Below are 23,436 nucleotides of genomic sequence, written 5' to 3' on the forward strand. Positions count from 1 at the left end.
TACTAGTTCCTTTTACTGGTGACCACTGACCAGTGCCCAAGTGGGTCGAGGATTAATGTGGCCCTGTCAACTCATGCCAGGTAGACTCAAGGGCTTTTCCCCCTGCTCCCCACCATGGGCTCATGAAGACATGGCTTGGGGTGAAAGCAGCTTGGATCAGTGGGGACTGCCCTGCTCCAGGACTACAAATGTCCCTTCCAGCCCTCGCTCCACCACACACACCTTGTGACCTTGGCCAACTTCCTGAGTTATTTTCTGTGCTTCAGTTTTCTTCTTTGTCAAAAAAGATAATAACTTTCACTCTGCCTAATCTATTCATTCAATGAATACTTAAGTCCCTCCTATGTGCCAAGCACCATTCTAATGCCTTAGAAATATGGTGCAGAACAAGAGAGGCAAGGCCTCTGCTCTCAGGGGCAGGGAGAGAGTCTTTGAAATAATGCCAAGTGGTGGTAGGTGCTGAAAAGAAAAGCAGAACAGGGTGAGGAAATAGAGTGGGATAGAGGTGGTCAGGGAAGGTCCCTCTGAGGGGGAACATTTAGAAGGAGATCAGAACCAAGGGAAGGAGTGAATCCTGTGGATGTCTGAGGGAAGAGCATCCCAGGCAGAGGGAACAGCATGAGTCCCGAGAGATGAATGTGCCTGGGTGGTCCAAGCAGAGCAAGGAAGCAATTCATGGAAATGCTAGAAAGAAACCAGGTTCAACCAGTGCAATGCTTTCACAGCATAAGTTAGATCATGTCACTCCCCTGCCAAAGTCCTTACAGGGCCTAACAGGGCCCTTTCAAGGCCCCACATGGTCTTCTTCCCTCTGCCCTCTTTGACCTCCCCCACCCCAAGCTTCCTCTGCTCCAGCCACCCTCCCTCCTGGCTGTGGCTCACACCTGCCTCCAGGATTTACCCTAACTCATGGGTTCAGAATCACCTGCAGGGCAGATGAAAATGCAGGTGACTGGGCCCCAGCCATTTCTGATTCAGGTCTGGGGTGGGGCCCCAGATGTGCATTTCTAACAAGGTCCCTGGTGATGCTGATGCCTCAGTCCCTGGTACTACAGCTTTAGCAGGACACTCCAGTTGTCCCCTCTGCTGGAAGCAGTTTGCCCCAGATACCGCTTGGCTACTGCCCTCTCCTCCTCCAAGTCTTTGCTCAAACCTTATGGTCTCAATGAGGCCCACCCTGACCATTCTGTGCAGTACTGCACACTGGCCCCTGTACCCCCAATCTCCTCCCTAATCTGTTTTTCCTTTTTTCCATAGTGTCTACCACTTTCTAACATGTGAATAACTATTTTACTTAGTTTGTTGTTGACTATATGTCCCCAAGTACCCAAGAGTGGTTCTAACCCAGACCCCATGAACCCCTGAGGACCCCCTGGATCCTCCAGGGATCAGCTAACTGCCAAATTTCTATGCAGTAGTTTGTGACCATGATGTCTGTAGTGCTAACCTAAAACAATAAAACAGCCAGTCATTTTACCAGCAAAACAGGTTTATTCAGGAGTAGCAAAGAATTGTAATTTGGCACATACAACTATGGTGAACCACACACAAGTCCAGGTAAAGCAATGGAGAGGAAACTCTTTTATAGAGGAGGAGGGAAGTTGGAAGTGTTATTATAAACAAAAAGTCCATTGGAGGAAACTAGGAGTTTGAAGTATAGCGACTTTTCATTGGCTGACTTGTGACAGTCTCTCATTGGCTGAGCTGTTACCAGGCAAGGAGAAAAATCTTTCTTCCTCTGCTGGAAAGTAGCGTCGCTTCCTGCTGGAGATGCAAGGTAGGTCTCTTCCTGTTAGGATCTGTATTGATGCCCCAGTGGCACCTTTGTGAGAGCTCCCCCTTCTGGGCTCCCAACTCCATTTTAGTGAGGTTTCCCTTTATTAATTTTCAGTCAGTAGCTTTCATTAGATTCTCAAAGGCTTACTTGATCCCCAAAGCTTGAAAACCACTTGTAGGTCAATATCTGGCATAGAATGTGTGCTCAGTAATACTTGTTGACTAAATTAAAGACCTTTTAAAACATGATTCACACACACACACACACACACACACATTTTTTTGAAAAAGGAAAACTGTTCAGTGGCACATTGGCTCCCAAATGTTGCTTTTTAAAAATACAAATTTATGATTCAAAATACTCTCAGAGAGTCTGAGTCAGGGGTTTGGGTGGGGCCAGAAATTCAGTATTTTTCAAAGCCTCCTGCTTCCCTCCCACCTCCACCCCTCCAGGTGAGTCTGAGGTGCAGCCAGGTTTAGGAATTTCTGTGTGAAATCTTTATTGGAGAAGGACTCAGGAGACTCAGTTCCCATGTGCAGCTTTTATACTTTGCAAAAAATGTGATCACACCCATGGTCACTTGTGACCTTCTCACAAGCTCTCAGGTGACCCGGCAGGGACTACAATCTCCCTTTCACTGAGTAGAAAGCTGAGGCCCTGGGGAACCAAGTGACATCCCCTCGTGACACCCAACGGTCATACTGCCTGTGGGTGGTAGAGATACAATTAGAACTTGGGCCCCTGGCCTCTCACTCTAGGGTTCTCCCTTCTGCACAAACTGGATAAACCCAAGTTTCAGGAAATCCCAAGAACACTACCAGGGGAGGAGAGCCAGAGAAGGGAGGGGCAGAGTGGCAAACACATGGAGGGCACGGTTCAGGAAGTTGTCTCCTGGCCACCAGGAAAGACTCCAGCTGCTCTAAGGACACAGGCATTCACATGCTAACTCTGGTTGTGTATGACCTCAAGACACTCACTTTCCCTTTATGTGCCTCAGTCTCCTTATCTGCAAAATGGGGCTGATAATCCATGCCCTGCCTCCAGTAAGATGCTTGTAGAATATATAGCATTCTAATGCCCAAGTTATAACTATTCTTATCAAGGGAAGGTGCAACATCCCCACTCAGAAGAGCTCTAGGGACAGAACTAAATCCAGCCTTTCATTCATTTGAGGTACATTTTTGAGCACCAGGCATTGTGCTGGACACTGTGCACGCATCACCTCATTTAACCCTCACCACAAGCCAGTGGGATTGGTGCTGTCGTTGTCCCGTTTTACAGATGAAAAAACTGAAACTCAGGAGAATGAGTTGCAATTCATTCCATCATCTGTTCATTCATCCAACTTTTACTGAAAACCTGCTCTGGGCCAGGCTCTGGGCTACGTGCTGAGGACATGAAGATGAACAAGTCCTTCAGGAAACAAGCCCATAAATTAGTTTAATGACAACTCAGTACATGCTTCCACAGACAAGTGAGTGAGAGCCGGAGGAGGAGCAACTGGCTCTCCTGGGATTATGGGGACGGGCAGCTGATCTTCCGCAGGACCCTGCACCACCAAGGTGCCTGTGCCCTGTGTAGAGGTAGCAATCAAAAGGCCTGGGTTCGAGTCTCGCTTCCGTCAAGGCTTTACTGTGTATTCCCAGGAAACCCCTTCTGCCGCTGAGCCTTGCCAGTTTTCTTAATCTGGAAAATTAAGAGGTTAAGAGGTTGGGCTTGTGATCCTGCAGTTCTGGGGGCCTAAACCTCTGGCCCTCCTACTCCACTTTCTGGTACGTGCAAGCTTGGCCCCAGCCAGCCCCGAGACTAAGCGTAGGGCAGCCAAGACCAGACCATTTGAAAAGTGCCAAACACCCCGCTCCCAGACAGAACTCAAAGCCGGAGGCGCGGCCTGAGGGCCAAAGGGCGGAGCTCTGACAGAGGCGGGGCTGAGGCCTCCTGGAGGTGCGGCGCGACCCTCCCAGGAGCGTCTCATCCAGCCAATGAGCGCCCGGGACCGGGGCAGCCCCGCCTCTGGGTATAAGAGGGCGCCGAGTCCGGGGGCACGACGCAGAGGTCTAGCAGCCCGACTGTGTAGGTGTGCAGGGTCATTTCAGACCTGAGCTGGGGTGCACAAGAGGTCTGAGTTCGGTGTGTCCAGGGCTGCGCAGGAGCACGGGTCGGGTTCGGTTTTCCTTTGCCCGGCTGAGGTGCGGAGAAGGCAAGGGGCTCGGATCCCTCGCTGCAGAGAAACAGCTGGCCGGGACCCGGGGACGCCCGCGCTGACCATCGGCCCGCCGCCGCCGCTGCCGGCAGTCGTCCCGCCGTCATGGCCGACCACCTGATGCTCGCCGAGGGCTACAGCCGGGTGCCGAGGCCGCCGCCTGCCGCGCCCGCCCATGGCCCTCACGCGCTTCGGACGCTGCAGCCCTACTCGGGCCCGGGCCTGGACAGCGGGTTGCGGCCGCGGGGCCCGCCGCCGCCTCCACCGGGGGCCCTGGCGTACGGGGCCTTCGGGCCGCCGCCTGCCTTCCAGCCCTTTCCGGCCGTGCCACCGCCGGCCGCTGGCAGCGCGCACCTGCAGCCCGTGGCGACGCTGTACCCGGGCCGCGCCACCGCGCCCCCCGGCGCCCCGGGAGGACCTCCGGGCCCGCAGCCGGTGCCCGGCGCCCCGGCCCCGCCACTGCCGCCGCCCGCGCACGCCCTGGGAGGCATGGACGCCGAACTCATCGACGAAGAGGCGCTGACGTCGCTGGAGCTCGAGCTCGGGCTGCACCGCGTGCGCGATCTGCCCGAGCTCTTCCTGGGCCAGAGCGAGTTTGACTGCTTCTCGGACTTGGGGTCGGCGCAGCCCGCCGGCTCGGTGAGCTGCTGAGCGAGGCCGGGCGCCTGCTGGCGTGCCCGAGAGAAGGAGGCCGGCCTGCCCGCCGGACTCCGCACCCAGCGCCTGGACCCCGCACGCACCCTCCGTGAGGGTGGAGGCAGCACTTAGTGCACCGAGCCGACGCCGGGCTGGGACGCCTGGCCTCACTCCAGGCCCTGCCTCCTGCAGAATGACAGTTTGGGTTCATCTCTGCCCCGGAGCCTCAGCGGTAAAGTGAAGGGGACTGGACGCCCCCTTCCGGACTCCCAGTTCTTAGATTCTGTGTCCTCTCCTCTCAGACCCTCCCCCGCCCCAACCCCCAATCTGAGCCATCCCAGGCCTCTGCCTGATTCCCCCTTTCCTTGTGCAAACCACTGTGGTCACTGGGTGCCTGGAGCCGCCCACCCGCCAGGCCCCCAGCCCGCTGCCTGGGCCCTGAGGTCGCTGGGTCTCCCGCCCTGGGGAGGGGCAGAATGTACAGCCCTCACCCCTGCGGAGTGGAGCAATACCCCATCTGACCTCCAGCACCACAATAAAACTGGGTCACTTTCCAGTCTGGTGTTTTCATTTCCTTATAACTCCAACTATATTTGGCTTCTAGAGTCCTGAGGCTGTTGGAGGCCCTGGGTGGGATGGAGGACACAGCCCCTGGCAGTGGTCAGGAGAGGAAACTGACAGTTTCTTTCGAAAATATCTGTGAGTTGTGCAATTGTTATGTCATAATCTGGAAGGCAGAGGCTGCCGCCACCGGGTGGCAAGGTAACCCAAAGGACTTCCCGGCTCCTGGGAGGGGTGGGGGGAGCTTGGGGGTGCTGCCCTCACTGTTTGCTCAGCATGGAGGCTAGAGGGGAGCGGAGTGTACCTGAGGGTTCAGGTTCTGGCTTTGAACCGGAGCTCTCTCTCTTGTTCAAGACACCATCCATTGATATTTCTGAAGCCATTTCCTCAGAGACAGATGGTCCCGGTCTTAGATGGTTGTGAGGATCACATGCAACGTGAGGCCTTTAGCACAGTGCAAGACACCTAGGCAGCCCTCAATAAGTGATAATGATGATGATTCTACAATAATAATCATGCCCTCAAGGGGTCACAGTCCAAGTGGGAGTAGGGGGTGACAGGCCTGGAAATCAACTCATCTTGGTACAAGTAATAGCGGGATGAGGACTAGAAAATAGGTAGGACGGCCTAGTGGGCAAACCCAGAGGAGGAAGTGGTTTCAGCTGGTGCAAGGGGTCAGGTCCGGTCAGGTTTCAGGGAGGCAGTGGTATTTGATGTGGTGAGAAGAGCCTTGAATGATGAGTACGTCTTTAGGACTTGGAGAAGATGGCATGCAAGTGGAGAGCCCACTCAAAGGCAGGGAGGCATACAAGTACAGGGCCTGTACGGGAAGGCATGGGGTCTCTAGAAAGGTCTATTGGCTTTATGGGGACTTTGGGAGGTAGGCACCGTCCCTGTTCTACAGACGAAGGATGTGGTGCTGGCCCAGACCTGGTAGCGTGAGCTCTTGGCCACCCTCTGCTATTGCCTCTCTCTGGAAAGATCCCTAGGTGCTTCAGGGGTGTGGAAGAAAGGCAGGAAGAGAGGAAAGGAAAGCATGGAGGAGAGGCTGAGGACCGGGCCAGAACAAGGCAGTGGGGATGGAGAGGAGAGAATGAATTCCAGAGACCCTGTGGAGAGGAACATGGAGCTGTGACCTTCGGTGCCCCATGGTTGGCCTCACCCTCATGCCGAGCTTGTTGACATGCCTTTCCCTCCAAGCCTGTGAGCTCACCCAGAGCACACTGTCAGCACCAGCTCCCGAGCCACCAGGACAGGCATGGAGTGGGCAACAGAGGTGTTTGGCCAATGAATGAAGGTCTCCCCTAGGATACTGGAGGTATCCTCAAACAGGTCGGGGAGGAAGGGCAGAGAGGCTTCTGAGCAAGAACTGACCCGAGCTCTGGGCTTAGAACAGCCAGTGTTTGCTCCACTTTGCCCAAGATCCCAGGCCAGAGATAAAAACCAAATGGTTGGATTGGGATGGGAGGGTCTGGCCCTGGTCTGGCCTCAGTTTCTCCACCAGTAAAATAGGGCTAATAACCCTGCCCTACTATTTCACAAGACAATAAGCCTCATAGTAAGTGGGGAGCAGATTCAGGGGTGGGAGGATAAGCAGTAGGTAAGCTCTGAAGTGCTCTCCATATGGAAGGGGTTACAATGGAAACCCAACACCCGCCTCTTCCTAGAATTAAAAAGAGTAGAAGAGGGAGTCCAGCTCCTGAGCTATTTCCCACCCACCATCCCTCCCAGAGGGGCTGCTGACTAGTTGGATAGCAAACAGATGGACAGAGGAAAAGGCAAGTCTGGGGCAGCCCACCACCTGGATCCCCAAATCCCTGACACTTGGCAGGACTCTGACCCTCCCAGCTGGAGAGGAGGATGGAGTGTCCATCCTGCCAGGAGGCTTGTGGTCTGATAGCCTCGGGGTCCATTTCCAGAAGCAGCTCCTACTAGCTGCCTGACCTCAAGTAAGTCACTTACCTTTTGAGTCTTGTTCTGCAACCAGCTTCCTGTGGTTTCAATAGGTACTTTTTACCTCTTACTGAGGTTACCTCTTAAAATAACCCATTGACCTCCCCGTCCCCCAATCCTGTGGATTTCATTCTCCTACCTGGGCTGGGTCTTTGGGGTTGGGCGTCAGGCTCCCTCGGGGTTGGGAACTGAGTCATGGGACTGGCAAGACTTTATTTCATCTTTTTTTTGTTTTGTTTTTTCCTTTTCATATAAAAGTTTCCCCAGGCTGAAGTTTGTTATTTTGAATCATCTTTCGGTTGACTGGATTTTATTAGCAAGTAGTTTTTTCCAACTATGACTTCTCTCAAACTCATCTACAGAATGGAGATGCTAATAGTACCTCTCTCATAGAGCTGCAGTGGAGATTAAATTAGTTAATTCCCATAAAGTATTTAGAACAGTGTAGCTTGTAGTTTACCATCTCTGAGCCCTGGCTTTCTGGCGATACTTTATATTAGAGTCTTTAGAAAGGCTGTGTTGTAACCAGCTAGGAAGAAGGGTTACTCCAACAGTAACACTGTTGCTGGTTGCCTGTAGCCAACTCTGAGATGATGTTTAGCCTGCAAGAATTTTATTAGGGAAGGAAGGGTCCAGAGCAGAAGCTAGCAAAGGAAGCTACGTGGCAGACCCATCAAGAGCCTTGGCCAACCCCACAGGGAGATCTGGAGTTGGAAGGGCCTTTCAGAGTTCTCCCGACCATTATACTCCTTTTTATTCCTTCCCCCAGCAGTCATCAGATATGGCTGCCCAGGGAAGTGGGGTGACGGTGGGCAGGGCAGCTCTCCCCTGCCGGAGCCATCCCTGGGGGAGTTGTGGGCGGGTGAGGAGGGGAAGACCGTCTGCCGGCAGCACTCCCAGCAGCCCAGGGAACAATTTAAAGGAAGCAGGGACTGGACAGCACATCACAGTGTCCACCACAAGCACTGGAGTGGGAACTAGGGTGAGGCGAGTGTCATAAGAGTGCCTCTTTAACTTTGTCTCTGGCAGCTTCGTTCGCCTCTCCCTAGTCCCAGACCTGACTAGCACCGTCCCTATTAGAAGGAAAAAAAAAAATCTTTTTAAGGAATATCGACCTTAATAGGGTTGATGTGCCGAGAGTCTATATAAATACCTGGTACATAGTCGATTCTCAATAGAGAGCTGCCATCATCATCATCATCATCATCATCATCATCATCACCATCACCATCATCATCGCCATCATTCCAGCTCAGCTAAGTGTTCAACAGTCATTTGTTGAGTAAATTAAGTGAACAGTCTGAGCCTGGTCTTTTCCCAGGAAGCTTAGATTGTTTAGCTGATTACTATGTAATCCTCTTGAATTCCTTAATCCTTCCTTGCCTAACTCTTTACGCCACCACGCTGTTACAAGTGCTGGGTCAGGATTACGGCTGACTGTGGGACTAAGTCAGACTTATTGAGTGCCTACTGTGTGCAGGCACGATGGGACCTAACAGCACACAGTAGGTGCTCTTTCTCTTCTAGCCCCTCCTTTAACTATCACCCAAGCCTGTATATAGCACCACTAGGTGGTTTTATTCCCATTCCAGATGTCAGAAAATGGGCTCAGACAGTGCATTACTCCTCTAAGTCACACCCCAGTAAGTGATGGGGTGAGCATGCCCACTCCCATCTATCCAGGGCCCTTTCCCTCCCCGGACTGGGGCTGGCCAAGGACCTGAGCCTGAATGAAAGAAGAGCAGAGTCCCAGACCTGGTGCTGCTACTTTGTGTCCATGCGATGCAGAAGTCACACTGAGCCTCTTTCAGCCTCAGTTTCTTGTTCTGTACAAGGGGGAGAGTAAGCCCACCCTCCGAGGTATGTGTGCAAGGATTCAAATGAGACTGGGTTTCTAAGAGCACATTGCAAACAGTGAAGCACTGCTTGGCTGGGGTGAGCTGGGGGTGAATAGCCATGACCTCTACCCTGCAGCTGGTCTGGAGACAGGAGACCTGCACACACTTTGGGACTTGAGATCTGGGCCAGCCTGGAGTGTGCAAAGCAGAGACACATGCCAGGGCTTCTGGGCAAGTGCTGCCGAGCAACTCGGGCTCTGGGAAGCCCTGAGAACTGGTGGTGATGAAAGGGTAAGGTGTGGGGCACCTTGAGGGGGGACATCCAGGTAAAGACCCAAGGCCCCACGTGTGCCCTGGCAGATGGAGAAAATAAAGGAAGCTACTCTCAGCTCAGTCTTCTCATCTGTCAACTGGAGACACCACAGGCAACCTGTGAGAAAGAATGAAGGTGATGTGAAGTGCCTGCCCCCATGAGTGGCTCCGATGGGAGCTGTTGCTGGGAAACATGACCACAGGGACGAGGATGAGAGAGCCTTGTCCCAGCCAGCCTCCAGCTACCTCCCCACCCTCCACTCCAGCCACCCAGGTTCCTGATACCCGATGCTCCTTATGCCTCCATACCTCGGCCTATGCTGCTTCCTCAGCCAGAAATGCCCTCCCCGGGGCCTTTTCCGCCTGTGAAAGACCTACTTCATCACATAGAAGGATTGGTGGGGAGTCTTTCCCCCTAGACTGTAAGGGTCTGAGGAATCAGAACCTGATTCCCCTTCACCTCCACCTCCACCCCATGTGTGGCTCGGAGTGGGTATTAGGAAGTGCTGGAGTGAAGCCCTGAGCTGGGAGCTGGGCTGAAAGATGGCCCAGGGCTGGCATCTGAGTTAGCACTGGGAGTTCTGAGCTCTAGTCCCAGCTTAACCACAAACTTGTGACCTTGGGCATGTCATTTGAGCTCTCCAAGTTCTGTATGAGGAGGACTACATTCCTCAGCCCTCTTGCCTCGAAGGTACTGGGAGGCGGTGAGGCTGGCCTGAGGGAGGAGGGCAAGGAAGTGCGATGCTTCCCTAGCATCGTGGTGGGGCAGCGGGCTTGATGTGCACTCTCTCCTGCGATCCTCACAACTCCGGGAGGCGGGTGTAGTTATTGGCTTCATTTTATTCTGCTGGCCTCATTCTAGGCAGCCGAGGCTCAGAGAGGTTAAGCAACCTACTTAACAACACACAGGCAGTGCAATGGATGGACAGACACATGGTAAACCAGGCAGGGCTCTTGAGAAGACCCTCTTTTTTGTAGGATGGGAGGAGGTTGGATACCAATAAGCGTGCAGTCCAGATACCCCTCAGGGAGCAGGAATGTGGCCAGGATGGGGCAGGGAGTCCTACACAGCTGATTAGAGGGTGGTCTCCAGAGGGACTCACTCCTTCGCCTCTTCCTGGTGAGCAGCTCTGGCTGGGGTCTCTGCCGTAAAATTGGCACATCCGGCAGCAAGACTCCCCCTGGGCACCCCAGCTTACACTGGCTGCGGAATCTCAGAATCTGAGCCAATCATTGTTTGTTTGTTTTTAAAACAAACACCTTGTCTTTAGTCAAAAACAATATATGCTGGAGGCAAAATACTTTTAAACAATTTTGAAAATGTAAAGTGAAAAGTCAAAGACCTCCCCCAAGTTTTTGCCTGCACACACATCTAATGAGAACATTATGTTATGTGTTACATACATAATATACATCTCTCTTTCACATGAATGGAATTATACAATTTTCTATCATTGGATTTTTTTCACTTAATGTATTTTGGAAATCTTCCATGTCAGTAAATTCCTTTTAATGACTGCACTGTGCATAATCTATTTACCCAGTTCCCAACTGATGGCGATTTAGCTTGTTTCCAAATTTTCACTGTTACAGATAATGCTACAAGGAGCATCCTTGTATATTTACCCTGGAACACTTATGGGAACATCTCTGTAGAGTGGATTCCTCGAAGGGAGATTACTGGATCAGAAGAGATGAGCAAATAAAATTGTGACAGCTGCTGCCAAGTAGTTCCCGAAATGGCTGATCCCATTCGCCTTCCTGCCAGCTCTGTGACTGTGCCTATTGGCTCATGCCCTTGACCACACTGGACATTAGCAGTGTCTTAGTTTTTACCTTTCTAAAAGCAAAAAAAAAAAAAAAAAAAAAGAGGGTATTTCATTTCTATTTCCGTGATTATCAAAGTTTGGACAAGTTTGCCTGTTCCCCCCTATATGTGATTCAAAATAAAATAATACTAAGCTGTAAAATTAGTGTAAGGAATCCCCCAAAGTTCTTCAGTTTTCCGTAACTATTTTGAAACAGCAATGCTTCATCTCCTCCTCCTCCTCCTTTCCTTCATCAAGTCAAATTCTTTCAGATTTGCAGCTAGTGCCCTAACCACATGAGCTGTCTGCTTGTTATGTAATCCAGTACTGACTCATAATATCTCACCTAACTCTCTCAGTGATCTGACTTAATCTATTACTCCAGGTTACATAGAGGTGAGGAAGCCGAGGCTTGTAGAGGTGAAATGACTTGCCTACCACCACACAGCTAGTCATTTATTGAGTTAAAGTATTTAATGTACTTAGGATGGTACACATAGTAAGAGATATTTAAGTGTTAGCTCAGCTTCTGTAACAAAGGGGAATTTTTTTAAGTGGCTTAAAAAGCAGAAAATATTTCATTCTAGTTCCACCCAGTCATTTAGACCCAGATTGCTTCCTTCTTGTTGCCCTGCCTTACGTGACCCCAACCTCAAGAACCAAGATGACAGCTCAAATCCAAGTTTGCTTTCTTTTTTTTGTTTCTCATTTTTGGTCTTTGTCTGTGGAGTGGAAGCTGGGTCATGTCCAGCTCTCAGGAGAAAGAGAGTGAGGAGATGAGCGCAACCAATATTTTAAGACCCAAATACACACATTACTTCCACTCAGATTCTCTTGACGAGAATTTATTCACATGACCACACTTAGCTGCAAGGGATGCTGGGCAATATGGCTTCTAGGTGGCAATCGTGTTCATCAACAACTCAGTTACTATGGAAGATGGGAAGGATGGCTTTTGGTGGGCAACCAACAGTCTCTACCATAGTGAGTGGCTCAGTTGAGATTAGAACTCAAGTCTCCTCTGTCCCAGAGCACTTGGTGGAGTGGGGAAGATGTCAGAGGCCTGAGTCATATATAAAGAGAACTGGGTTGGTATCAGGTCAGTCATCACTTGTAAATGTGCATCTTGGGTAACTCACTTCCCTTCTTTGAGTCTCAGTTTCCCTATCTGTAAAATGGAGATAATAATGGGACTTACTCTCAGTTTGCTGCTGAGAAAACACTTACCAAAATTTTTAACATACTAGGTGCTCATGTGGTAGAATGGTTGGGGTAGAATTTGTATATGAGCACATGAAAGAAAGAAATTCCAGGGGAGGTGACAATGTGTGCAATGGCCAAGTGGCATGAATGAATAGGACTTGATTGGGAAAGGCAACAAGGAAATGTTAGCATGTGTGGTAGATATTCAGAGAGGCAAGGGATATACTTGAAGTTGGTAAGGGTCAAAGAAGGATAACCCTTGAGTGGCAGGCTGAGGAGCTTGGACTTGATCTTTTTGGTAATGGGGAGCCCTGGATTTTATGAGCAGGATGGAAAAAGAGTAAGATTTGTGTTTTGGAAATCTTCGTTTCCAATTTGTGCTGTGAGTAGAATGGATTTGAGAGGGGCACATTGGAAAAATGGAGAATGCTGAGAAGGCTATCATACCAATTCAGGTAGAGATAAGGGCCCTACGACAAGTGGTGGCAAGGTGGGGTAGAAGGGAGAGATGGTAAAGACAGAAGTCATAAGCCTTAAGGGAGATTTGGTTTGAAAAAGAATGGAACACAAAATCTGGTATAAGAAGACACGCTTGCTGAAGGAACTCTATACCTGGGTTATTTAGGATTAGGTGTGTGCCTTTGAGTGACAGAATAACAGCAGCTTAAATGAAATGAACCAGGTAGGCGGTCCAGGACTGGTGTGGTTATCATATGTAAATATCCACACTTCTTTACCTTATTACTTTGTCACTCATGAGTCAGACCTCATGGTCCAAAAAGGCTGCCCTAGCCACTGTATCAACATTCCAGCCAGAAAGAAGAAGAAAAGAGAAGGAGAAGGGCACATTCTGGAAGGTGCCCACCCCCAACCATAAGAGAGCATCAGAAATGTGGTCTTTATTTTGGGTGACCCATGTGTCTAAGTAAACTTTGGAGGTTCTCCCACTAAGGAAGAAGATGGGGATGGATATCAGGGACAACTTGCAGTCCTAATAATGGCTAGTTGAAGTGGAGGCTACAGGAAAGAGAGGAGCCAGAAATGATTCCCAGGAATGGAATGTGGGTGGAGGACAGGACAGGTCTTCCCTGAGGCGGGACCCAGGAGAAGGAACAGATTGGGGAGAGTGGGATAAGGTCAGAATGGACATATGGGGTCATCCTGGGTTGATGTTCAGGTAGAGGCAGGCCAGGTAAATGCACCAAGCGCTCAGTAGTGAGGTATGGACTGAGAATAAACACTTTTTGTGTTATTAGCATATCCGTGCTTGCCATAGGGATGATGATGGCGAGTAATAGAAGCAAGTGGCTAAGGAGAGAACACAGACATTTAAGAGAAGGGAGGGATGGAACCTGAGAAAAAGCAGCTGGGGAGGCAGGAGGCAAATGAGCAGAGAGGTCCTGAAAGCTGAGGTCTAATGCTGCTAAAAAGTCAAGTGAAATGAAGGCTGAAAAGAGGCTGTTCAATTTATCAATCAGGAAGTGAAAACTGAGTTTGCCAGAGCAGCTTCAGGGGAGCGGAGGGCCAGAGTCAGGTTGCAGGGGGGTCAGCAGGAGGTGGGAAAGAGCAAGAAGAATCAGCCAGGGTCCATGGCTTGTTTAAGTCATCTCTCCCACCTCAGTGCTTTCGTGGGTCAAGTGACCCATGTCTGCGTGGGTTTGGCCGAGACGGTTCCAGCTCGAGATAGGGTGCAATACCCCCTTTGCTCAGGAGGTGGCAGCACCACACCAAGCGACAGCACCTGGACCGACACAGGGCACGTAAATATATTTCCAGGGAAGTAAAGCTTAGTTCCCTGAACACCAAAGCTTTGTGGGAGGAAAAGGTCGCCATCTTGGATGAGAGCCTTGAGCAGAGGAAACTGAATGGAACTTTAGGTTCAAATCCTAGTTCTTGCTTATTGGCTGTGTGACCTTGCGCAAGTCCTGCTTCCTGGCTGGGAAACTGGGGATAACTAGCCCGAACCTACCTCTGGGGTCACTGGGAGTCTCTAAACGACTATGGTCGTGTCTGATGGTCTTGTGGGCAGCGGGGACAGGCTCAGGAACCGAGGGAGGGAATCCAGACCAGATGAGCCCAGGCGGGGGGGCGGTGGAGGCAGTGGTGAGTGTGATCCTACGAGGACTGTCCTGGCAGTGATTTTGGAGTCAGGAAAGCTGGGTTCATATTTTGCCGTTGGGGGAACCGAGGCTCATAGAGAGGGGAAATGACTTTCCCAGGGTCACGCCCTGCAAGCAGGCAAAGCAGAGGCACCACAACCAAAATTTGGAAAAGAATTTGATGTCTAATATATTTTTTAAAAGCATTGAAGTTGTATCATGGGGAAAATCAGAACTCCGGGACTTTTCTACCACGATAATGTGGTTCTGTGTTTCCCGCACTCGGAACTATTGAGTGTCTCTCTCCTCTGGTCCCTGTTTGACCCTCACATTCTGAGAGCACCCCGACGTCTGCTCCTTCCCCCCGAGATGACGCGCGAGCACGTTAAGGACCTGAGAGGAGGAAGGCCACCCGAGGACAAGCCTGGAGGTCAGGAGACGTAGACTCAGTTCTGGGCTCTGCCCTGTCTTACGGGGCCTCAGTTTCCCCATCAGCAAAATGCGTCTGTTGGACCAGCCTAGCCCCTGGGAGCCTTGGCAGCTCTGATGTTTTTCTGAAGGCTCTTGCTTCCACCTTGAGCTTCCCCACCTGCCCCCGAAAAATTGCTCCCCCTCAATGTTGTCACTATCCCATTTCCTGTTAATTTTTCTTCATAGCTCTTATCGCTCTCTGCAATTATCTTGTTTTTTGTTTATTTTCTGTCTAGACAGTAATCTACTGTCTACTCTATGTGAGCAGGGGCTTTGTGAGTTTGGGAGAGCCGCTTTGACCTTGGCACCTCAAACAGTGTTTGGCACGTAGTAGAGGTGAACAAACGATTGTAGAATAAATGAGTGAAGGACAAAGAATGCAGCCCCTGACTCTCTAAGGCAAGTCCTGGAGTCCCCGTTCAGCTCTGCCATCTCTCGCGCTCTCTCTCTCTCTCTCTCTCCCAGACACACTGGCCCTAATTACTGGGCCTTCATTGTGGGGTGCCCTGGTGCCAGAAGTCCAGCCTCCCTCCTGGCTCCAGACTGGCACTCCAACACCAAGCCAAGGTCTTTACTGACGCCTTGTGGCCATGGGGACACATAACAGGGGCTAGGAGGATTCCCACGGGAAAGATGATCAGTCCCAGGTGACCCTGCTTCCCTCCCTTCCTGCCAACCGGCATTTCTTAATCACCTTGTGATGGTGATGACCGGAGATGAGAAGCAGGTGTGCTTCTTGCCCTCCAGGAGCTGAAGTGACACCTGGGGAAGGAGAGGCGGGGAAGGGGGTCATAAGATCCAGGAGAGGAGCTATGGGGAGTCTAGTGGGAGTGAGGGTAGGAGGTAAGTGCACACCCCACCCCGGTTCTGAGCAGGCAGGGAAGCCTGCATCTCGGGCCTCAGGATACTCCTCCCAGGGTATCTGTTCTCCAGCAATCTCCCCACTTTCTTCCAGGAAATCCTCCGTGTCTCCTATCCACTTTAGAGGCTGTGTAGGAAAAAGAGAAAGAGAAGAGGAGGTGTCTGTTGCCCAGAGAAGCCATTTGGGACAAAAACAAAGATGTTAGAGGAGAGTATAAAGAACATTCTGCTTTGTGATGGGCAATGTAAACCTTCCACGGCACAGCTTCCTGTAAAATCCACCTCGCCAGCTGTATTAATCAGGTCTTGTTGTGATAATGCTGTGAAACAAGCAACCCCCAAATCTCAGGGGCCTACAAAATCAGAGATTATTTCACACTCCTGAGGCTTAGGTCAACTGCAGTTTAGCTGACGCTTGGTGGAACAGGCTGGACTCCTGACTTTGAATCTGGCTCAGGTCTGTTCCAAGAGTCTGCATTCTGGACCCAGAATGAAGGAACAACAGCTATCTGAGTCTTCTCATGGTGGAGGAAGGAAGCACCAGAAGGTCTGGCAGAACTCACCAGGCCTCTTTTGGCCTTACCTTGGAACAAGCACACTGTCCTTTCTCCCAACACTCCATTGGCCAGAGGAAATCCCATAGCCAAGCCCAAGGTAAATGGGATGGTAGAGTGGAGGCTGTGGTGCTCAGATCCCCCCCCTTCAGGGACTATGCACTCATTCCCCAGCTGCTGGGAGTCGCCAAGGCTGGCTTACAACTGTCAACCCCTGGGAACTGCCTCATCTAAAGCCACGCCCCTCCCAGAGGCTCATGACCAGTGATTGGCTGATGCATGGAAACAAAGGCCTGTCTCTTTCCCTCAGTTTGGCACAACTCTGAGCCCTGGAGCTCCTGAAGATCTGCAGATGCCTCAGCTGAAATCACATTGCATTATCAGCTTCTCCCTCTGCCTGGTCCTGCCTTCCTGACATCCTTCAGATGAATCTCCTAAGAACACTCCCTGATAAACCTTCTGCACACCACACTCTGTCTCAGAATCTGTTTGTAGGAAAGCCATTTTAAGACAGGTAGGGAAGTATACTCCACCCAAAGGTAGCCATGGCGATGATGAGGAAGAAAGGAAGCCTTTGGGACAAATAATACAGTCTACTATAAGAGTTAAAGGATGCATCTTGGAGACGGATCTGATTTATTTTGGCTGCAACAAAATGCTGGGCACATGCTCAATGCGTGTGTGAGGCGAGAATTGGGGCCACATCTGAGAGGTCCCATTTTTTGGTTGCACTGATTTTTATCTTCTATATTAGGGTCCCATATAAGGTTATGTTGTAGCAAAAGTTCTGCGGCTTAAAAAAAAGGTTTCCAAACCACTGGGTTCCATGATGTCTAGACGTGTGTCTGGATCTGTCCAGCTGGGAAGGGGCAAGCCCCAGAGTAGATCCTCAGCTCTGTGCACCTTGAGCAGAAAGGGGGCCAGGTAGGTGGGTCAAACCCCCACTCCAGGTATTATGGACTGAATTGTGACCCCACCCCAAATTCATATGGTGAAGCCCTAATCCCCAGTACCTCAAAATGTGACTGTATTTGAAGATAGGGCTTTTTTTTTTTTTTTTTCTGGTTGAGTCAGGTCTTCGTTGCTGCACGCCGGATCTTTCATTGAGGCTCGCGGGCCCTCTAGTTGTGGCACGCGGGCTCAGTTGCCCCACAACATGTGGAATCTTAGTTCCCCGACCAGGGATTGAACCGGCGTCCCTTGCATTACAAGATGGATTCTCAACCACTGGACCACCAGAGAAGTCCCCAAAGATAGGGCTTTTAAAGAGGCGATTAAGTTAACACCAGATTGTTAGGGTGGGCCTTAGTCTATTATGACTGCTTTCCTTATGAGAAGAGGAAAATAGGACACAGAGAGAGAGAGAGGAAGATCAGACACAAACACATGCACAGAGACACAATCATGTGAGGAAACCGGAAAAAGACGTCCATCTACAAGCCAAGAAGAGAGGCCTCAGAATGCAACCAACACTCTGATGCCTTTATCTTGAACTTTCAGCCTCCAGAATTGTGAGGAAATAAATTTCTGTTGTTTAAGGCTCCACTGTCTGCAGCATTTTTTTTTTTAATATTTATTTATTTATTTATTTATTTTATTTTTGGTTGTGTTGGGTCTTCGTTTCTGTGCGAGGGCTTTCTCTAGTTGCAGCGAGCGGGGGCCACTCTTCATTGCGGTGCGCGGGCCTCTCACTGTCGCGGCCTCTCTTTTTGCGGAGCACAGGCTCCAGACGCGCAGGCTCAGTAGTTGTGGCTCACGGGCCTAGTTGCTCCACGGCATGTGGGATCTTCCCAGACCAGGGCTCGAACCCGTGTCCCCTGCATTGGCAGGCAGATTCTCAACCACTGCGCCACCAGGGAAGCCCTGCAGCATTTTTTTTTTTTTTTTTAAACATCTTTATTGAAGTATAATTGCCTTACAATAGTGTGTTAGCTTCTGCTTTATAACAAAGTGAATCAGTTATACATATACAATATGTTCCCATTTCTCTTCCCTCTTGCGTCTCCCTCCCTCCCACCCTCCCCATCCCACCCCTCTAGGTGGTCACAAAGCACCGAGCTGATCTCCCTGTGCTATGCGGCTGCTTCCCACTAGCTATCTATTTTACATTTGGTAGTGTATATATGTCCATGACACTCTCTTACCCTGTCACATCTCACCCCACCCCCTCCCCCTGCAGCATTTTTGATGGCAGCCCCAGCAAACTAATACAGCAGGTAGCAGCTTTCAGGACCCTCTTGCACACAAGAGGTGTGGAAGGGAAAGAGACGTCCCTCTCAGATGGAAAATAAGAAGATGTTTCAACAACTGGAACCGTCCAAAGTACATGAAATAAGTTATCCAAATTGGGAACTATGTGGCATGGTTTTCTTTGATCTGCAAGAGTGTAAAAACTGTAACACATACAGAGCACCCCGGATCCTAGGTGACACCAGCAGAACTGCTCAGAATTTGAGACCAGCTCAAATTGCTGACCCACAGAATCAAGACTAAATAAAATTGTTGTTGTTTTGAGCTACTGAGGTGTAGGGTGAGTTGTTACCTAGCAATAGATGAGTGACACACCAGCTAAAATCATATCTGCTCTCAAGGCCATATTTGATGACAGTTTGGGGACTCCCATAGCCACCTGCAAACCCTCCTTGCTGAGCCAGACAAACTTAGAAGATAAAGAGTGGCGTGTGCATTGGGTAATTGTGCATCTGTTTCCTCCAGGGGCTGGATGACCTCGGGGCCATAACTGGGTCTCCTGCGTCTGATCATCCTGTGCATTGTGCTGAGCCAGGGTCTGACATACAGCAGGTGCTTCATACACATTTATTCAATTAGTGAAATGCCATGGGACTTGTCTAGATTACCAGCATCTCCTGCTCAGATTACTACAGCAGTCTCCTCACTGGTCTGCCTGCAGCCAGGCTTACTTTCTCAAATCCATCTTTCACCCTGGGATGAAAACTTTCTAAAATGCAAATCTGGGCTTCCCTGGTGGCGCAGTGGTTGAGAATCTGCCTGCCAATGCAGGGGTCACAGGTTCGAGCCCTGGTCTGGGAAGATCCCACATGCCGCGGAGCAACTAGGCCCGTGAGCCACAACTACTGAGCCTGCGCGTCTGGAGCCTGTGCCCCGCAACAAGAGAGGCCGCGACAGGGAGAGGCCCGCGCACCGCGATGAAGAGTGGCCCCCACTTGCCACAACTAGAGAAAGCCCTCGCACAGAAATGAAGACCCAACACAGCCATAAATAAATAAATAAATAAATAAAAGAGTAACTGTAGTGCCATGTACACACACAAAAAAGCTTATAAAAAAATAAAATAAAATAAAATAAAAAAAATAAAATAAAAAAATAATAATAAATAATAAAATGCAAATCTATCCTTGTTTGATCCCTGGTCAAAATCTTTGACTGACTCCCCATTGCCCTCATGTTTAAGTCTTATCTCTTTGGAATGATTTGTGGATCCTGTAAACCTTGACTCCTGTCTCATTCTAAAGTCTCATCTTGCACCACTCTCTCCCTTTCCCTCTGGGCCCAGCCAGGGATCTCTTTCTTCCCCACTCATGTATCACATGAGTGTCGCTGGACTTTTACACGTGCTATGCCCTCTAGCTGGAACATTCACCATCCCTGTTCCCATGCCTGGCTAAATCCTACTCATCCTTCAGTACATTGGGTCACCCACTTTGCCTGGATTGAGAGATGACAAGAAGTGTGGATCTACCAGCAATCCCACTCCTGGGCAAACTATAATTCAAAAAGATATATGCACCTCTATGTTCATAACAGCACTATTCACAATAGCCAAGACATGGAAACAACCTAAATGTCCACCGACAGGTGAACTGATAAAGAAGATATGGTACATATATACAATGGAATACTACTCAGCCATAAAAAAGAGTGAAATAATGCCATTTGCAGCTACATGGATGGATCTACAGATTATCATACTAAGTGAAGTGAGTCAGAAAGAGGAAGACAAATACCATATGATACCACTTATATGTGGAATCTAAAATATGACAGAAATGAACTTATCTACGAAACAGACTCACAGACATAGAGAACAGGCTTGTGGTTGCCAAGGTGGGCTGGGGAGGGACGTGGGGGAGGAATGGATTGGGAGTTTGGGATTAGCAGATGAAAGGTATTATGTATAGAATGGATAAACAACAGGGTCCTACTGTGTAGCACAGGGAACTATATTCAATATCCTGAGATAAACCATAATGGAAAAGAATATAAAAAAGAATGTATATATATATAATATGTATAACTGAATCACTTTGCTGTATAGCAGAAATTAACACAACATTGTAAATCAACTGTACTTCAATTAAAAAAAAAAAGTGTGGATCTACATTGGTTTCTGAGTAGTAGCTCACGGTTTGGCTAGATGGTCAGGACTCAGAAAGCACAGAATTGGTGGATTGCAGATAAGGAAGACTTGGAAAGAGGTATTTAGGTGGACATTCGGAAATGGGCGCAGGATGTGAATATATTTCTATCCCAAGGAAAAATCTCACCAAAGGGCATCCATAGAGAGCAGGCTCTGGATATTCAGAGGCTAAGACAGCACATCCTGTGGGTGTCAGTCAGCCTCTCTCCGGAGTCCCTCCAGTGCTTGCTCAACACGCTCTTGTATAATGTGGTCATGGCGGCAAGAATGAGACTACTTATGGGTTCAACGATATGGACTTACCTCACCGAGGCTGGTCTGGCTAAGGCCACAACTGTATGTCCAACCACCCATCAGCAGGGACAGGTGCTGAATACCCAAAATATCACCATTCTGTGGGAATTCATCAAGCCACCTGGTACCAGGTTGATCCCACTGGATCTATTCTCTCATGGAGGAGGCAGTGGTTCATCCTCACTGACATAGCCAGTATATGAGGCTCCAGGAATCAAAGGAAGGTAAGTGAGAGTGGCGTCTCTCATGATTACACCAAGTAACCCTCAGTATTAGTTTCCTGTAGTTGCCATAGCAAATTCCTATAAACTTGGTGACTTAAAACAATAGAACTTATTCTCTCACAGTTCTGGAGGCCAGACGCTCAACGTCAGCCTCACTGGGTCTAAATGAAGGTGTAAGCAGGGCTGCACTCCCTCCAAAACTCTAGGAAAGGATGCGTTCCTTGATTCTTCCAGCTTTTGGTGGCTGTTGGCACTCCTTTGCCGAGGCCACATTACTCCAATCTCTGCTTCTGTCTTCATATTGCCTCCTCCTCTTCTTCATGTGTGAGATCTCCCTCTGCCTCTTTATTTATTTATTTATTTAAATAAAGTTATTTATTTATTTTTGGCTGCATTGGGTCTTCACTGCTGCGCGCAGGCTTTCTCTAGTTGTGGTGAGCGGGAGCTACTCTTCGTTGAGGTGAGCAGGCTTCTCATTGTGGTGGTTTCTCTTGTTGCAGAGTACGGGCTCCAGGCAGGCGGGCTCAGTAGTTGTGGCTCGTGGGCTCTAGAGCGCAGGCTCAGTAGTTGTGGCGCACGGGCTTAGTTGCTCCGTGGCATGTGGGATCTTCCCGGACCAAGGCTCGAACCCATGTCCGCTGCTTTGGCAGGTGGATTCTTAACCAGTGCACCACCAGGGAAGTCCCTCTGCCTCTTTCTTAAAAGGACACTGGCAATTGGATTTAGGGCCCCTGGATAATCCAGGATAAGCTCCCCATGTCAAGATCATTAACTTAAATCACATCTGCAAAAATCCTTTTTCCTTATAAGGTAACATTTTACAAATTCCAGAGATTAGGACCTAATATCTTTGGGTGGTCATTATTCAGGCTACTACAGCCGCTCGTGAAACTTTTGCTTCGTGTCCCCACGACATTGGCCTCCGATAGTTTGGAGGTCTCAGTTATCAAGGGAAGAAGGGAAGCAACACAGTTCTCGTTGAATTGGAAGCTGAAACTTCCACCTGGCTATTTTGGGCTTCTCATGCCACTCAAACAGCAGGCAAAGAAAGAGTTAACATGCTGGCTGCCCGACTGATCCTCACTGCTAAAGGGAAATTAGGGTGCCGATATACAGCAAGGGCAAGGAAGGGACCCGGGGGATTCTTGTGGGTCCTCTGAGTACTTCCATGTACAAAAGTTAACAAAAAGCTATGGCACCCAAAACTGTGCAGGACCACTGAAGCTTCAGACCCTTCAGGAATGATTATTTGGGTCACTCCTCCATGTAACAAACTCCAACTAGCTGAGATCCTGGCGAGGGCAAAGGGAACATAGAAGGACAGTGGAAGAAAGAAGTTATATATATATATATATATATATATATATATATATATATATATATATATATATACACATTTCACTCAACTAGTGAAATATATATAATATATAAAGAGAAACATTTACTCAATTGAATGTATCTATGTATCTATCTATGTATCTATGCATCTAACAACTATGGCACCGTGATCAGTTACCAGAAGGTCTATTGCAGCTATGCATATGTTCTTCTTTGCTTGGGGTATGTGTGTGTGTGTGATATTAAGTGATTTTTTTCCCTCCCCTCTCCTTTTCCCTTATTATTTTAAGATTGTAAGCAATTGCTAACTTTACTCTTCAGTTGCAGGTGCAACTGTGACTGAATTAGAGTAATTAACATCACTCTAATATGGATTCAGTGACTGACTCCTGGAGCTGGATACATCTATTGGATGTTGGGACTAATTGTTTTTCTCATTTCCAGGGAGTGAGTTAGAGTCTCTTCATTTGTATGCAGGATAGTTGTTAGATGGACCTTCAAACGTGTGGATTGACGTGTATGGATACTGAGTGTCCAAAGGGGTGGGCGGTGCCAGGTGTGAAGCTACTGTCTTTTCACAGATTCAGATCTGTCAGATCAGACAGATCTGTCTTTTCCAGATTCAGCCTTCTGAAGCTGGAGCTGGGACTCTGCAAATCACATCAGCTTTGTCAGCTAGTTTTGACAACAAGGGACACTGGGGAAACACTGGAAGGCAGAAGGAGTGGAGACTTTCCTTCTTCCTTTGCTTACTAACCTCATCGGCAACAGCCTGGTAGCCACAGCTGCTCCCAGCCCTCAGCTACTTTCTGTGCTCCCAGACAAGCTTCACTGTGTCCCCTGGGAGGTACTAGCATCAGCCAGACAGCACCCCCTCTCCAGACCTCTGAGCCCGAGCACTTTAG

General features: G+C 49.4%; 1 protein-coding gene across 1 annotated transcript; it reads left to right on the top strand.

Annotated features, from left to right (window-relative positions):
* The first annotated feature begins 867 nt into the window (after nucleotides 1-867).
* On the top strand, nucleotides 868-5,172 carry CITED4 (Cbp/p300 interacting transactivator with Glu/Asp rich carboxy-terminal domain 4). The gene has a single exon (XM_082366527.1). The coding sequence runs from the start codon at nucleotides 4,086-4,088 to the stop codon at nucleotides 4,629-4,631; it is 546 nt and encodes a 181-aa protein (XP_082222653.1). The 5' UTR covers nucleotides 868-4,085; the 3' UTR covers nucleotides 4,632-5,172.
* Nucleotides 5,173-23,436: the final 18,264 nt, after the last annotated feature.

Source organism: Balaenoptera borealis (assembly GCF_965194805.1).
Source record: "Balaenoptera borealis genome assembly, chromosome: 1".
Taxonomy (NCBI): Eukaryota; Metazoa; Chordata; class Mammalia; order Artiodactyla; family Balaenopteridae; genus Balaenoptera; species Balaenoptera borealis.